Consider the following 15,061-nt stretch of genomic DNA (forward strand, 5'->3'; position numbering starts at 1 on the left):
CCGGGAGCGCTCTACCGTGGAGACGCTTGCGATTCAGCTTGCGTTCCAGTGAGCGCTGTCCCGGAAATTCTTGATTTTACTTCCGGAGCAGCTCGGTGCCGCATGCGCCGCTATGCAAGGGGGATGCTCGTATGTATATTGTGGTCACTCCTCCACATCACGTTCCGTATCGCCATTGGTGGTGGGTTATTTATAATGATGGGTTTGTCGTCACACTAATCACGCCCCCGGAAGAAGCTAGGGCGAAACGCGCGTCGGGGCGCTCGTGGGAGCTGGGTTCTTGGTACGATCAGGTAACGGTGCATTTATCTCTGTATTTTATATGATTTATCATTTATTTGATTGGTCTATTGGTCGCTACAGTGGCAGTGGAAGTGGTGTGTATGGTACTGACCAGATATAGAGTACGGATACAAGGTTATTGCAGAGACTTTGGGTGGCATGAGAATAAAAAACCCCCCTTGTTTATAAGTATATTTTTCCGTCCTCTCCTCTGTGTATATATGCCAGTTAATATTGTCACATACCATGATCTCCCTGTTATATGGCTTCCAGTTGTATTTATTATAGATATTTAATATTTTAGTATTATACTGATAGTACCGGATTCCGTTCCCACCGGACACTTTGTTTTTTGTATCATATGTAGCCTTGTTGTATGTTTTTTTAAACATTGATTAATAAAGATATCTTGTTTTTATTATGATGGATCTCTTCAAGCGGTTGATTTAATTTTAGTCCGCTATTGGTTGCAAATCAGAAACAGAGTGTGCAGTGAATCTAACCCTGGACTCTCGGAGTGTGTCTCTCATCCTTGCACTTTGCTGGTAACCTGCCCACAGTGACGTGATGGACAATCCAGCATGTGCAGGAAGGAGAAAAAGACAGATGACATGTTCTCCTCCTTGCTTTCCTTGCACTACTTGCTTTGTCAATCATGTTGCTGTGAAGCGCAGGGATGGGTGATGGAGCTCACGGACTAGTCTGGGTACATATTTTGTTGTGAATGCATGGAGATGTTACATTACAAAATCCAACCAATGGACATTTGGACAAACTGTTAACAGATTTGGCTTTCAGTACAAACTATACCCTAATGAAACAAACTACCATAAAACTAGTGCAAAATACTAGTGATTTTCTGTCAACTGTCTCTAACATCTGAACTTTTTGCATTTTACCCTCTACTACTTTTGAAGATGTTATCCAGCCTTTTAAAATCGCTTTTCCTAAAGCCTCCTCAAAGGCATAAGACTAATGTTTGCTGAACCTGCTAATATTCAGTTTGGCCGATAGTCTAATATGTATGGGAGTCATTGACAATTGATTGTTAGGAGAGTTAAAAATCCGGCGTGTCCAGTTTCGGACTGCCGATCCCTTTGTTCTCCCGGAGATAAGTCAACATGCCTAGCGGTGGCTCTCTCGTAGAGCAAAAAGGAGTCCTCGGCGAATCAAGTGCTCCTTTGTATGGGACAGGCAGCCAAGATTGCTGTCAGTCAAACAATCTGCCAAACTATCGTTAAATCAACAGACATCTAATGTGTATGGGGACCTTAAGACAGGCCATCAATATTAGATGGTAAAAATCTGACTATTGTCACCCCTTCTGATCAGCTGGTTGAAGAAGCTGCTGACTCGTAGTCATAGTCTCTTCAATGCTTGGTTTGTACTTGCTAGCTCTCTACTTTTTTCAGTGGCTGTGTAAGATAACACAGCCTTTACACCATTCACTTCAGGGTATGGTACTGCCATAAATCCTACTAACACGCCCACTGCCTTGGGGTAATGTTAATATTAGAGCTTTCCTTTAAGGACCTTTTACACAGGATGATTATCTTCCTAGCAATTGTTCCTCTGAAAGATAGTTGCCAGCACATTGTCCTGTGTAAATAAGACACCATGTCGAGAACAATGACAGTCTGTGTCCAGAACAATAGTATTAATGAATACAATCATCCTGTGCGCATGGGAAGTGTGGTCCACCTGAGACTATTAAACGTCTGACGATCAGCTTACATGTAGCCTATTGGTAGTGGTTTAACATTTATAGATACTAGCTAGTGACTAGCTTGTGAAGTTTTAATGTATGTGTGATACCCAATTTATTGTTTTTTGTTTGTTTTTTTTTATAAAAGATGGCTGGATATTGTAGAAAAAAAACCTCCACCTTTATGTCAGTACTAGGGCCTTATAGATTGAAGACTCTAAGGAACAGAGCCCTCCCTCCTTTTTGAATGGAATTGTTACTTTTTTGTCACTATGTAATGTCTGATCTCTGAATTGTAAGGAGCTGCAAAATAAGTTGGACATATCTGGCTTCTCTGTACTCAACCATTTTTTTTAGCTTCTGAATATACCGAAATTAATTCCCTTGGTTCAATTCTCAGAAACGGATGCATGTTCATACAAGTAAATGTATGCAACTTGTAAAGAGCATGTGCAACCAACATCTAGTCCTAAACCTTGTCTGAAAGGGAACCTGTCACCTTGGAAGATATTTGCCTGCAAATATCGAGTTAACCTGCATGTAAATAGCATCATAATGCTGCCAGTCCACCTTACTAAAAGTCCACAGATGTGCTGCAGAGAAGACTGTCTATCAAAATGCCAGGGCTTGCCTACAGCCGCCACTCACCCTATAGTGAACAACGCTGTGAGCAGTGACTGTTGTCGCTTTAACCATGCATCTATGACTGAAAGCTAACGGCTCCGGGAAGTAAAAAAGTTCATTTTCTCCTGGTAGCCACACTTTCAGTAAAGCGGTTGGGCAGAATTCTAATGCTATTTACCTGCAGATTAACCTGATGATCAAAGGGTAACAATGTTTTGAACTTTTGAATTTCAGGCTCTATTTCTCACCATCCACTACTGCTCCGAACTTGAGATGGCCATCATTTCATAGACAATCACATTGGCTAGCTCATACATAAATTTGACTTGCAACTATTTAGCATGTCTTGTCATGTCACTGCATCGTTACAGTTTTGCTTCTGGTGGTGTAAAAATCTTTTTCTTCCTGTATACTAAATACAACCTGTTCTCACATTCTGTATTAGGTCAGTGAGTTATTATTTTGATTGCCAAGTGAAAGGTCACTGGCTCGAGGAGCAGCCATGAAGACGATTTCCCAAGAAAAGAAGAACAGCGTTATCCAGCTCATCAACAGTGGTCTATCGGGCAAGAAAATTGCCAACTGCTTCATGTGAGTGCCATGACAGTTGAAAGAATCCAAAATGAAGTCCGTCCATCCATTCAGAAGCCAAAAGGTGGACATCCAGGCAAAATATCAAAGTCAACAAGTCGGCTTACCACAAGTTCTATCAGTTCTGGCACGACAAACACGGCAGTGGAGATGGTTTGTATTACTTTGTAATAGTGAGATGACAGACATCCATGCAAGCACCATATGATGTACGTTACACAAGTCTGGAATGGTGGCCCCCCAAAAAAGTGAAGACTCAGAAGCCTCAACTTCAATATCATAATAATAAGCGTTGCCTACAGTTTGCAAAAGTCAAAAGGGTTGGATACTTGAACACAGGCTTGGACTGGCCGACAGGAGAATTCTCCGGTAGTACTTGGCACAATATACTAGAATCACCATGTACAGACAAAGGCGGCATCTTTTTAATTTACCAATCTACCCGGTTCATTGTTATATAAATTTGTGATTGAGGATAATGTCACATTTGCAAGTAGCTGAAAAGTGGGGCCCTGGAGTTGGTTACTGATATGCGCCAAGACGAGTTACTTCATACACTGGAGTACTATGGGTATGAAAAGAAAGACAGTGTTACAGCAAGACAACGACCTGAAGAATACGTTGAGGTTGGTGAAGAACAATTGTGGAACCCCAGGAGTCTGGTTGCCACAGTGGCATTGTCTCCCTCACAGGGAATGACGTCATGCCTGGAAGCAAGGAGGGGTCCCCTTACCAGGTGATACCAGCATCCAACTCTTTCCTTACTCCAGACCAGAAGGGGTAGCTCTAACACGTGGCTTCAGGGAAGCTTCCCTATAAGTTCTGGCTTGGAGGCGGAGTTAGTCAGTTTTAGTTGGAGTCTAAGAGAGGAAAGGAGAGGAGTGAAGTCTAGGAGAGCTGTGGAGTGGAGCTGTGGCCAAGCTCACCCCAGAGCCGAGCACCCAGAAACCAGACACCGGAGTCCTTGGTTGCTCGGGTACAGAAGTCCCGGCAGCTAAATCCTGAGGGCAGGGGACTGCGGGTCTCCTGGCCCATCAATACCCAGCAACACAGCAACATATCAGAGCCCAGAGCCGCCACTAAGGAGCAACACCTGGAATAGGCTCAAGCGGCCTGCCATGCAGGTAACGTTTTACACAAACTAATAAACAGTGAGAAGAACTTGTGCAGAGCTTCAGGCAGCAATGACCTAAGAGAATAGCACAGGAGGAAGGCCTACAAACCCACCTGGCTAGGTGGAGCCTAATTTGTTTCCAGGCTGCCCGGAAACCCTTATCATCACCTGTTACCTGTGCCCCGGACAGCACCTTCTACCACCAAGTAAAGGTAAAGAAAACTACCATCCTTGTGTCCTCCAGTCATTTCCTGCACTCTCAGTCCTGCACCCCAATGTCCACAATCCCCTACAAACTGTACCGGTAACCCTGGAGCCCCGCTCCACCTGTGGGGAGCACAACCATCCCAGCTGTGTCACCATCGGCCCCAGCAGTCCCCTTAAGCAGTGTCAGCCATCCATTGCTGAATACCACAGGTGGCGGCACGTTAAATCCCCTACAAACCTTCCCTCATCATTTTTATTGGACACTCAGGGCCACGGACCAGTGTCACTGTTGCCATGACAACCCCCTAAAGAACTGTAACACCCGGCCCGAGTACCCCATGGCCCTAGCGGGCGCTTCACAATGACAATGAAGTAGAGGTGTTGGATTGGCCCCCACAGTCTCCAGACCTCAACCCAATTGAACACTTGTGGCTAGAGTTAAAGAAAAAGCTGTATACATACCCCAATGAGTCGATCAGTATGCACCAATTTTGTGAACTTGTAAAAGAGACCTTGGATCAGATTTCGGTCGAGACATGCCTGAAGGTGATCGAGAGCATGCCCAGAAGAATTTAAGCAGTGTTGAGAGCCAAGGGTGGATTTACAAAATACTAACAAAATAATAAAAATTAAAATTAAGATTTTTAGGAGCAAAACAGTAACAATACATAAGTTTGAATATTGTTACCCCTTTGCTCATCAGGGTAGCATTTTCCAATGAGCTTGCAATAGAATGATGTTAGATTACCTGGTGTGCAAAGACCAATAATGTCACTCACTTTTGGAGGCGATGTTGGTCTCTGCACGCAGGGGCTGGCTGGCAAATATTAGCCTGGGGGGCAAGCCCACAGCAATGGCCCATGAGTAGCGACCCATCCTTAAAGGGAACCTGTCACCCCCAAAAATCGATGGTGAGGTAAGCTCACCGTCATCCGGGGCTTATCTACAGCATTCTGAAATGCTGTAGATAAGCCCCCGATATTACCTAAAGGAGGAGAAAAAGAGGTTAGATTATACTAACCCAAGGGCAGTCCCACTGTGGTCCGGGTCCGATGGGTGTCTCAGGTCCGGTCCAGAGCCTCCCACCTTCATTCCATGACGTCCTCTTCTGGTCTTCACGCCGCGGCTGTGGCGAAGGCGTACTCTGTCTGCCCTGTTGAGGGCAGAGCAAAGTACTGCAGTGCGCAGTACAGGTCAAAGAGGCCAATCTGAAGAGTTGAGTACTCACTTCACTTTTATTTCCACCTTGTTCGGGCCCAAGACGCTCCTCAGAAGAAGTCGATGACATTCTGATGCATGCAGCAAGAAAAAAGAGACAGAAATTATTAGGACATATATAGAAAGAAAAAAGAAAATACAGACATTAGCTTTGCTACTCACATTGTTCAAAGTGTAGATTCCTCACAGCTTCAGAGCTTTTTCTCTTGTTCCCAGTCTGCAGAGTAGTGACCTGCAAATGCCCGCTCCCTCCTTTTATCAGTTTGTATGTGGGGGGTGGCTAATCAGTGTCTAGACAGGTTTTCCTGTGGAAAAACGCATGCGTTCACAAACGCATGTGCATACGTTCTCATAGACTTAAATGCATTTTTTCACCGCGTTCCATCCGCTAACAACCGCATACATTTCTAGGTGGCAAATTCACGCTTCTGAAATTACAACATGTAGCGTTTACCATACCAAGCCGCAGACAACGAAACGACGCATGCGTCGTCAAATGCGGCAATACGCATCCAATCGCAGGCACCTGCGTCCCTAATGTTAAAGATAGGAATACACGACGCATGCGGAAAACTGCTGCATAAACGATGCGGACACAACCGCAAATGTGAAACAAGCCTTAGCCGGCAACAGAGAGCATGCTGTTACTGTGCACATCACAGAGTGCACACCGCACAGGGGATTCATTTTAGAGAGGGGGCAGAGGCTGCGGCAGTGGCCACAGCCTCTGCCCACTGATGACGCTTTGCTTGAGTATACCAGCATGCAATGGGTTTCTTAAACGAAGCATCATCATGAAGGAAGTAGGGAAAAAGAGAGAAGTGTAGTTAGGGAAGGATATTAGAGTATATTAGTAAATAGTTTAGATTATGGCAACAAATAGAGATGAAAAATTAATTTGGATTTCCGACCCCCCCTGTAACAGCTGCGGGTGGTGAGTTTAAAGGGAACCTGTCACCCCGTTTTTTCAGATTGAGCTATAAATACTGTTAAATAGGGCCTGCGCTGTGCGTTACTATAGTGTATGTAGTGTACCCTGATTCCCTATGTATGCTGAGAAATACATTACCAAAGTCGCCGTTTTCGCCTGTCAATCAGGCTGGTCTGGTCAGGTGGGCGTGTTCACAGCGCTCTTTTCTTCCCCAGCTTTCCGTTGGTGGTGTAGTGGTGTGCGCATGTCCAAGGTCCGAATTCCCTGCGCCCACGTGAAGACACAGCGCGCGATCTGCGCTGTAATCCCTTGCATCGGTGGGGGCGGCCATCTTCCTGGGGCCGCGCGTGCGCAGATGGAGTGCTCTGCTGCACGGGGCTTCAGGAAAATGGCCGTGGGATGCCGCGCGTGCGCATTAGAGATCGCGGCGGCCATTTTCCCAAAGCCGAGATGCAAACTCCGTTAGCGAGTAGTCTCGAAAGCTTGCAATTTGTTACCATCTTTTCAGTTGGCCATTAAGGTACCAACCACTGAGGACTCTCAATTCTAAATATTTTTTTTACATTTTTAGCAATTGATTTATCTAAAGATGTGTAAATTACATGGTAAAGGTTGTAAAATGTGTTCTTTTTTGTTATTATGTTATTTCAATTATGAGTTGAATTGTTTAAGCTTTAGTTATTCCATTTAGCGACAATATTTAAAGTGCTTCTTTGTGAACATAGCAGAAATGTAACAATGTGTTTGATGCTTTATTCATCATCAGCAATCCTTCCGCCATACACGTTCCCCTGATATTTCTAATACTTGCACTGCAGAACGGTTTTATTACATTTACACACTTACCTGTATTCCTGCAGTGATATCTGCAGAGAATGACTGAAGGTAAGCAACACGTGTCAATCCACCGGTAGTGGAGCAAACTCGGCTTTGGGAAAATGGCCGCCGCGATCTCTAATGCGCACGCGCGGCATCCCGCGGCCATTTTCCTGAAGCCCCGTGCAGCAGAGCACTCGATCTGCGCACGCGCGGCCCCAGGAAGATGGCCGCCCCCACCGATGCAAGGGATTACAGTGCAGATCGCGCGCTGTGTCTTCACGTGGGCGCAGGGAATTCGGACCTTGGACATGCGCACACCACTACGCCACCAACGGAAAGCTGGGGAAGAAAAGAGCGCTGTGAACACGCCCACCTGACCAGACCAGCCTGATTGACAGGCGAAAACGGCGACTTTGGTAATGTATTTCTCAGCATACATGGGGAATCAGGGTACACTACATACACTATAGTAACGCACAGCGCAGGCCCTATTTAACAGTATTTATAGCTCAATCTGAAAAAACGGGGTGACAGGTTCCCTTTAAGTGGCCATTAGTGGCCAATTCATGGCTGAAGTGTATCGTTAATTATTAGCAGTTATGGAGCCACAGTTTCCTTGGTGTAATTTTTATTCATGCAGCATTGTTGTAACCTATATAAAGGCAATCTAGTCCCATGATTGGCATGTGGAATAAAACTATCTATTGTATGTGTACAGTATTGTCGCCTGCAGGCACAAAGCACATCGGAATCTGATGCCCAGGGTGTGAGGCTTCATGGCACCAGATGTTCCCTCAGCAGCTGCTATATCTTCAGTGTTTGGACAGACCCTGCAGATGTTAGGTCTTAGGGTCTATTGGTCCCCACTGTCTTGTCCCAGCTAAAAAAGGAAAAAGGTGTTACGTTTCTTGCAAGAGACACTTTCTAATCTGGGAATTTGTGACCTTTAGCTCTGACACTATCACCACCTGTTAACAGCAGCAGCCAATGGAGAGGGCTGTGGAGTTCATATAAAGAGCTTTTACAGCCCTGCAGGGCTCCATACTACTTGGCTTAGGTAGACACAGCACAGGGCATCCAGCTCTCTTTTGTCCATTCAGCGAGAACATTCCTGCCCATAGGTAATCCAGGCACCATGCTGCGAGTGAGGTGTGTGAGAGGAGGAAGCAGGGGAGCTGAAGCTGTCCATTACATAGGATCCATGGTCTGTATTCCTTCCTTCCATTCCATGCCTGTCCGCATTACATAACCCTGGCTCAGAGATACTAGGATTAAGTGTCTGGTTACTGCAGCTTTTACACAATGACATCAGATCATGTAATGGTTACATGCAGTTGGGTGTATATTTATAGCTATAGGCCCATTGCCTTGTCATAACTGCATTATCTCTCCTTTCTAGAAAAACATGGTCCTTGAAATGCGTTTAGGCTCGTTAAATTGACCATATTATCTTTCATGGCGATAGTGCCAAGGTTGTAATTTGTTGAATGTCTCCGTTATCAGATCCTAAATGTTCTTTCCATTTTCACATTGTCAGCTCTCTTCAGTTCATTCATCAATTTTTGTGTATTTGCCAAGTTACCCTGGGAACTAAGGATCATAATTCCACTCAGCAGATCAGGCTTTCTATTAGGATCTTATTCTTACTATCACGTTTTAACCTCAGTTGGATCAGTCAGGTTCATGATGATTTCTGAAAGCGAAATCTTTTTTTTTCTTTCTCTAATGACTGGGGTGTAGTAACAAAACAGAATTACTGTAGTGATATTTTTCAATGGGAATTTTTGCTTTTCTACCCATACAGCTTGATCATTTTTTTTTATACTGGTACTGCAGGAGGGTATTTCGTGTTTCAGATTATTTAAAGCCGCTATTTCAAAGACTACATGGTACATTTTAAGGTTACGAATAGTTTTTCAGTAAAAGTTTGACATTTTTTGCAGTCGGAAAGATATATATATATCTTGGTACTGTTAGCGAGTAGTCTGGAAAGTTTGCAATTTGTTACCATCTTTTCAGTTGGCCATTAAGGTATCAACCACTGAGGACTCTCAATTCTAAATATTTTTTTTTTTACATTTTTTGCAATTGATTTATCTAAAGATGTGTAAATTACATGGTAAAGGTTGTAAAATGTGTTCTTTTTTGTTACTATGTTATTTCAATTATGAGTTGAATTGTTTAAGCTTTAGTTATTCCATTTAGCGACACTATTTAAAGTGCTTCTTTGTGAACAAAGCAGAAATGTAACAATGTGTTTGATGCTTTATTCATGAGCAATCCTTCCGCCACACACGTTCCCCTGATATTTCTAATACTTGCACCGCAGAGTGGTTTTATTACATTTACACACTTACCTGTATTCCTGCAGTGATATCTGCAGAGAATGACTGAAGGTAAGCAACACGTGTCAATCCACCGGTAGTGGAGCAACAGTCATTGTTCTGCCCTGCCAGGGCTCGCTCCTTACATGCAGCAACCTGTAATTCTAGACCAGATACAGTGACACACGGCCTCCTTCAGGGATTTGTTGCATCATTTTGTACAGTTTTTTTTCCACGCTACTGAATTTTTGCCAGCTGATTGTTGCTGGATCCGTTCTAACTGATGATTAGTGGACACGTGAACATAGTCTGATGGAACAGATTCTCATTCTCAAAAATGTCATCCACAAGTCTGGAGTGTGAAATAATCCCAATTTTATTGCGCTATCGGCTCCATTATTGCCAGTGAGAATTTGGATTTACAGCCACAGCTGGAGCACAATACTCATTTTTAGAAAAGAACCATTCAAACCGTTCAGGTCTTCAAACTCTCTGACCTGGGTTCTTCTAGGTTTATGATTACACAGTGCAAGCCGTTCATAAGAGGATATATCGATTTCTTTCTCTGAAAAAGAAAAAACTAAATAAAAATATGTGCATATTATATAGATAGATAGAGATAGAGATAGATATATATTTTATTTTATTATTTTTTTGTTTTACAGTGAAAGAAATGGAGATAGTCCATTAGCATATATTCACATGCCTATATATTTATATATTTTAATGTGTATCTGTGTGTAATATATATTTCAAACATCTTTGATAAATGTGTGTATAGAAATAAGTATTATATTGTGTCTACATACTTTCATGCTCATTCATTTTCACTATTAAGCTGGTTAAACATAATGCCGCCACTATGTAAAATATTCTGTCAGGCATCCTACGGAAATGCTCTGTCCACAGGAAACCAAGTTCTGCTCACGGGTTTTCGATAAGATAGCAGCCATATAATCATGTTTACAGCAGTTGTGACATAGTTTACTTTGACCACTGGTTCTCTAAAATCTAAAGGGTCACAGTGCAAGTCTCTGGATAGCTTGATAAAACAAATGACATGTGTACGTGCAGTGTAGCATGGTGGAAAGTCTAGAAATGAACACAGCATGGCCATCAATCACTTCTCAGACAGGAGGCCCGCTTCTGTAGGAGGGTGCTTCCCTTGTACATGCTGTGCATTGCATCAGTTTCATGTATTAACACATGTAATACCATGGGTCACCACGGGGTGGCTGCACACAGGATTCCCAGTTGACAAACAACAGCTGCATAAAGGGACACTTAACCCAAACTATGGATTACTACAAGAATATTCTGAAAGTCTAGAAAAATGTACTTGTTCCTGTAGCCACTACTCTCTCCAATATCATATTTTAAGACCAGAATTCACACATATATGGATTCATATATATATATATTTATAGATATAAATATACATATGCACATATATATACTTACACTTATTTTAATGTATATATCATTACTAGATGGTGGCCCGATTCTAACGCATCGGGTAATCTAGAATATGTATGTAGCTTATTTATGAAGATTTAAGAATAATGCAATGAATACACAGGATTCGGCTGGCCGAGCGCGACCAATTAGCGAAACGTGGTTCAAATCCCACGCCAATTATCGGCCAGACTGCGTCTTTGTCGCTGATTGGTCGCGCCCAGCCGGCCGCAAATAATCAGTGAAGCCAGGGCCAGCTCCAAGTTTTTGAGGGCCCCGGGCGAAAGAGTCTCACAGCTCACGTAGCATAAAACACTGTGAGCCCTCGCGGGCAGGGTCCTCTCTCCTCCTGTACTTGTGTGTGCCTTGTTTTACTCATGTGTATTGTACTTGTCTATATTCGCCCCGTTCACATGTAAAGCGCCATGGAATATATGGCGCTATAAAAATGAATAATAATAATAATAACACATCCCACGTAGTATATAGCACAGCCACGTAGTATATAGCACAGCCACATAGTATATAGCACAGCTACGTAGTATATAACACAGCCACGTAGTATATAGCACAGCCACATAGTATATAGCACAGCCACGTAGTATATTGCACAGCCACATAGTAGCTACATACATATTCTAGAATACCCGATGCGTTAGAATCGGGCCACCATCTAGTAGTTATATACTCACCTTCCGGCGGCCCCCGGATCCAGCATAGGCAGCATCAATAGTAAAAAGTTGGTCACACTTACAGGGTTAATGGCAGCATTAACGGACTGCGTTACACCGCGTTATGCTACGGTGTAACGCAGTCCGTTTAACGGACTGCTAAAACGCTATGTGGGCGCTGACTGGAGGGGAGTATGGAGGGGGCACTGACTGGAGGGGAGTAGGGAGGGGCCAATTCGTGGCCGGACTGTGCCTGTCACTGATTGGTCGCGACCTATCAATGATGCGGGATTTCCGTGACAGACAAACAGACAGATAGACAAACAGACAGAAGTGGATCTTAGACAATTATATATAATACTAGATGGCAGCCCGATTCTAAAGAATCGGGAGTCTAGAATCCATATATACTTTATTTATTCAAATGTAAGAATAATACAATTAATAAATAATAGTAAGAAAGAACAAAAATAATAGGCAGTATATGGAGAAAACACCAAACAAAAGTTCAAAATTGGTGTGAAAATGTCACTGAACCACTTCACAACTAAATATATATAGTTTTGGTAAATGGTATTATCATTTTTTTGACGAAATTCGGCAGGAGCTTGAAGAGCAACGTCACTGGGCCCGCCTCCACGCAGTAGAAACTTGCTGTGAGGTAAAAATTCAAAAATCACACCAAAATGGCGGGCGGAGTGTGTCACAGTACGGCACGTTTCTGATTGGTCGCTCGCAGCAAGCGGCAACCAATCAGACACTGGACACTGTTGACGTCACTTATCTCCGGACATTAGCTCCGGACATTAGCTCCGGACATTAGCTCCGGACAGGAAGTTGGCACAAATTGCAGGAAGTAGTATTCTAGGCAATTATATATTAGATAGATACAATATATATATATAATAGAAAATAATATAATTATATCATTGCACTATATATATATACAACTCTGGCAAAAATTAAGAATTAAAAGACCACCACATCAAAACCCTGTCATGGGCAGCGCAATCTCCTGACCAGAACCCCATTGAAAACCTCTGGAATGTAATCCCATAGAATGTAAGTCCGCAAGGACAGGGTCCTCTCCCCTCTGAACCAGTCTGTCACTGTAAATTTGTTTACTGTAAACGATATCTAGAACTCTGTACATAACCCCTTTCTCATGTACAGCACCATGGAATTAATGGTGATATATAAATAGTAATAATAATAATAATGATCAAGAGGATGATGGATAGTCACAAGTAGTGTTGAGCATTCCGATACCGAGTTCCGATACTTTTGCGATATGGCATACCGGAATCGGAAGTTCCTATAGTGCAATGAATGATGCAATATAATGGAGTGTGGGCGGTGCATGGGCGGAGACTGCGTGTGTGTATGTGGACGTGGTCTCTGCGTGACCGTGGGGGGGTCTGTGTGTGCCTACCGGGGCTCTGTGCGGCGTGCCGGGGCTCCGTGCGGCATGCCGGGGCTCTGTGTGGGGCTGCCGGGGCTCTGTATGGCGTGCCGGGGCTCTGTGCGTGCTGCCGGGGCTCTGTGCGGCCTGCCAGGGATCTGTGTGGCGTGTCGGGGATCTGTGTGGCGTGCTGGGGCTCTGTGCAGCGTGCCGGGGCTCTGTGCGGGCTGCCGGGGCTCTGTATGGTGTGCTGGGGCTCTGTGCGGGCTGCCGGGGCTCTGTGCAGTCTGCCAGGGATCTATGTGGCGTGCCGGGGATCTGTGTGGCGTGCCGGGGATCTGTGTGGCGTGCCGGGGCTCTGTGCGGCGTGCCGGGGCTCTGTGCAGGCTGCCGGGGCTCTGTGCGTGTGTGCAGGCATCGTCCGATGGGACTACAAGTCTCATCGGACGATGCCTACTACAGTGACAGTGATTGACACATTAGCCAATGATGGGGCAGTAGAAGTCCCATCATCCAGCTAATGTGTTGATTTAAAAAAAAAAAAAACATACATACATACTACATAAATACTACATACATACATAGATACATACTACATACATACACACATGCATATTACATACATACTACATACATACATAGATTCTACATACATACTACATACATATATACTACATACTAACTACATACATACTAGATACAGTACATTCATACATTACATACAATACATACATACAGACATACAGTACATATAACATAGAGTACATACTCACCATTACTTGTCACTTTGTTCCCCGAAGCCAGTGTCATCTGTAAAAAATATGAAAATAACAAACAACCAATATACTCTCTGTCTGCAGAAATCCACGAGTATCCCACTACAATCTCCCGTGGAGAACGGCAGCATCAGCTGATGCGACCACTCTCCAGGGGTTCCAGAAACACAATGACAGGAGGAAGGTATCCTTCCGCACTGTATTCCTCCGCCGCTGTAAAAAAAATAGTCCCTAGTCTCACTTTTGACATTGCTGTGTGAGAAATGTTCCCACGCAGCAATTGCCGTAAAGTGAGACATTGAACTATAGTAACCTCAGTGATTCACTGCAGGAGCCATTGTCTCCTGTCAGTGTGTCACTGAAGGTCCTATAGAGCAGTGACATCACCCGATGTCACTGTTCTATAAGGGAGATCGTCGTGGGACACTCGTTATTAATTGGACTACGGCGGACAGGTAGTATACGGTTTATTATTTTCCTTTTTTTGCAGGCGCTGAAGTATGGTAAGTATGATTAAATGAAGAATATTAAAATACTTTTTTCCTGAGGTGTGTGTGTTTTATTAACCATTTATTACTATTGGATTCATAATGGATAGGCGTCTTATTGACGCCTCTCCGTTATTAACCCGGCTTAATGTCACCTTACAATAGCAAGGTGACATTAACCCCTCATTACCCCATATCCCACCGCTACACGGGAGTGGGAAGAGAGGAGCTTAGTGCCGGAATTGGCGCATCTTACAGATGCGCCATTTCTGGGGCGGCTGCGGACTGGTATTTGTAGCCGGGGGGCCAATATCCATGGCCCCTCAGTAGGGTATGAATATCAGCCCGCAGCTGTCTGCGTAGCCTTTCTGGCTATAAAATATAGGGGGACCCCATGTCATTCTTGGGGGGGTCCCCCTATTTTAATAGCCAGTAAAGGCTACGCAGACAGCTG

The 15,061-nt window shown here is 44.0% G+C and overlaps 1 protein-coding gene across 2 annotated transcripts in view; it reads left to right on the forward strand.

Moving 5' to 3' along the window:
• The window catches only part of GATM (glycine amidinotransferase), a 98,873-nt gene that overhangs the window by 33,253 nt on the left and 50,559 nt on the right, over positions 1–15,061 (forward strand). Inside the window, exon 1 of one of the 2 annotated variants that reach the window (XM_069766077.1) lies at positions 8,533–8,695. The exons of the other annotated variant lie outside the window; for it this stretch is intronic. Coding sequence (XP_069622178.1) covers positions 8,627–8,695 — 69 coding nt within the window. The 5' untranslated portion in view covers positions 8,533–8,626. Of the gene's footprint in view, positions 1–8,532; positions 8,696–15,061 lie in introns of those variants that run through there. 2 annotated transcript variants of the gene reach the window in all.

This window comes from Ranitomeya imitator, chromosome 4, assembly GCF_032444005.1.
Source record: "Ranitomeya imitator isolate aRanImi1 chromosome 4, aRanImi1.pri, whole genome shotgun sequence".
In the NCBI taxonomy this organism is placed as follows: Eukaryota; Metazoa; Chordata; class Amphibia; order Anura; family Dendrobatidae; genus Ranitomeya; species Ranitomeya imitator.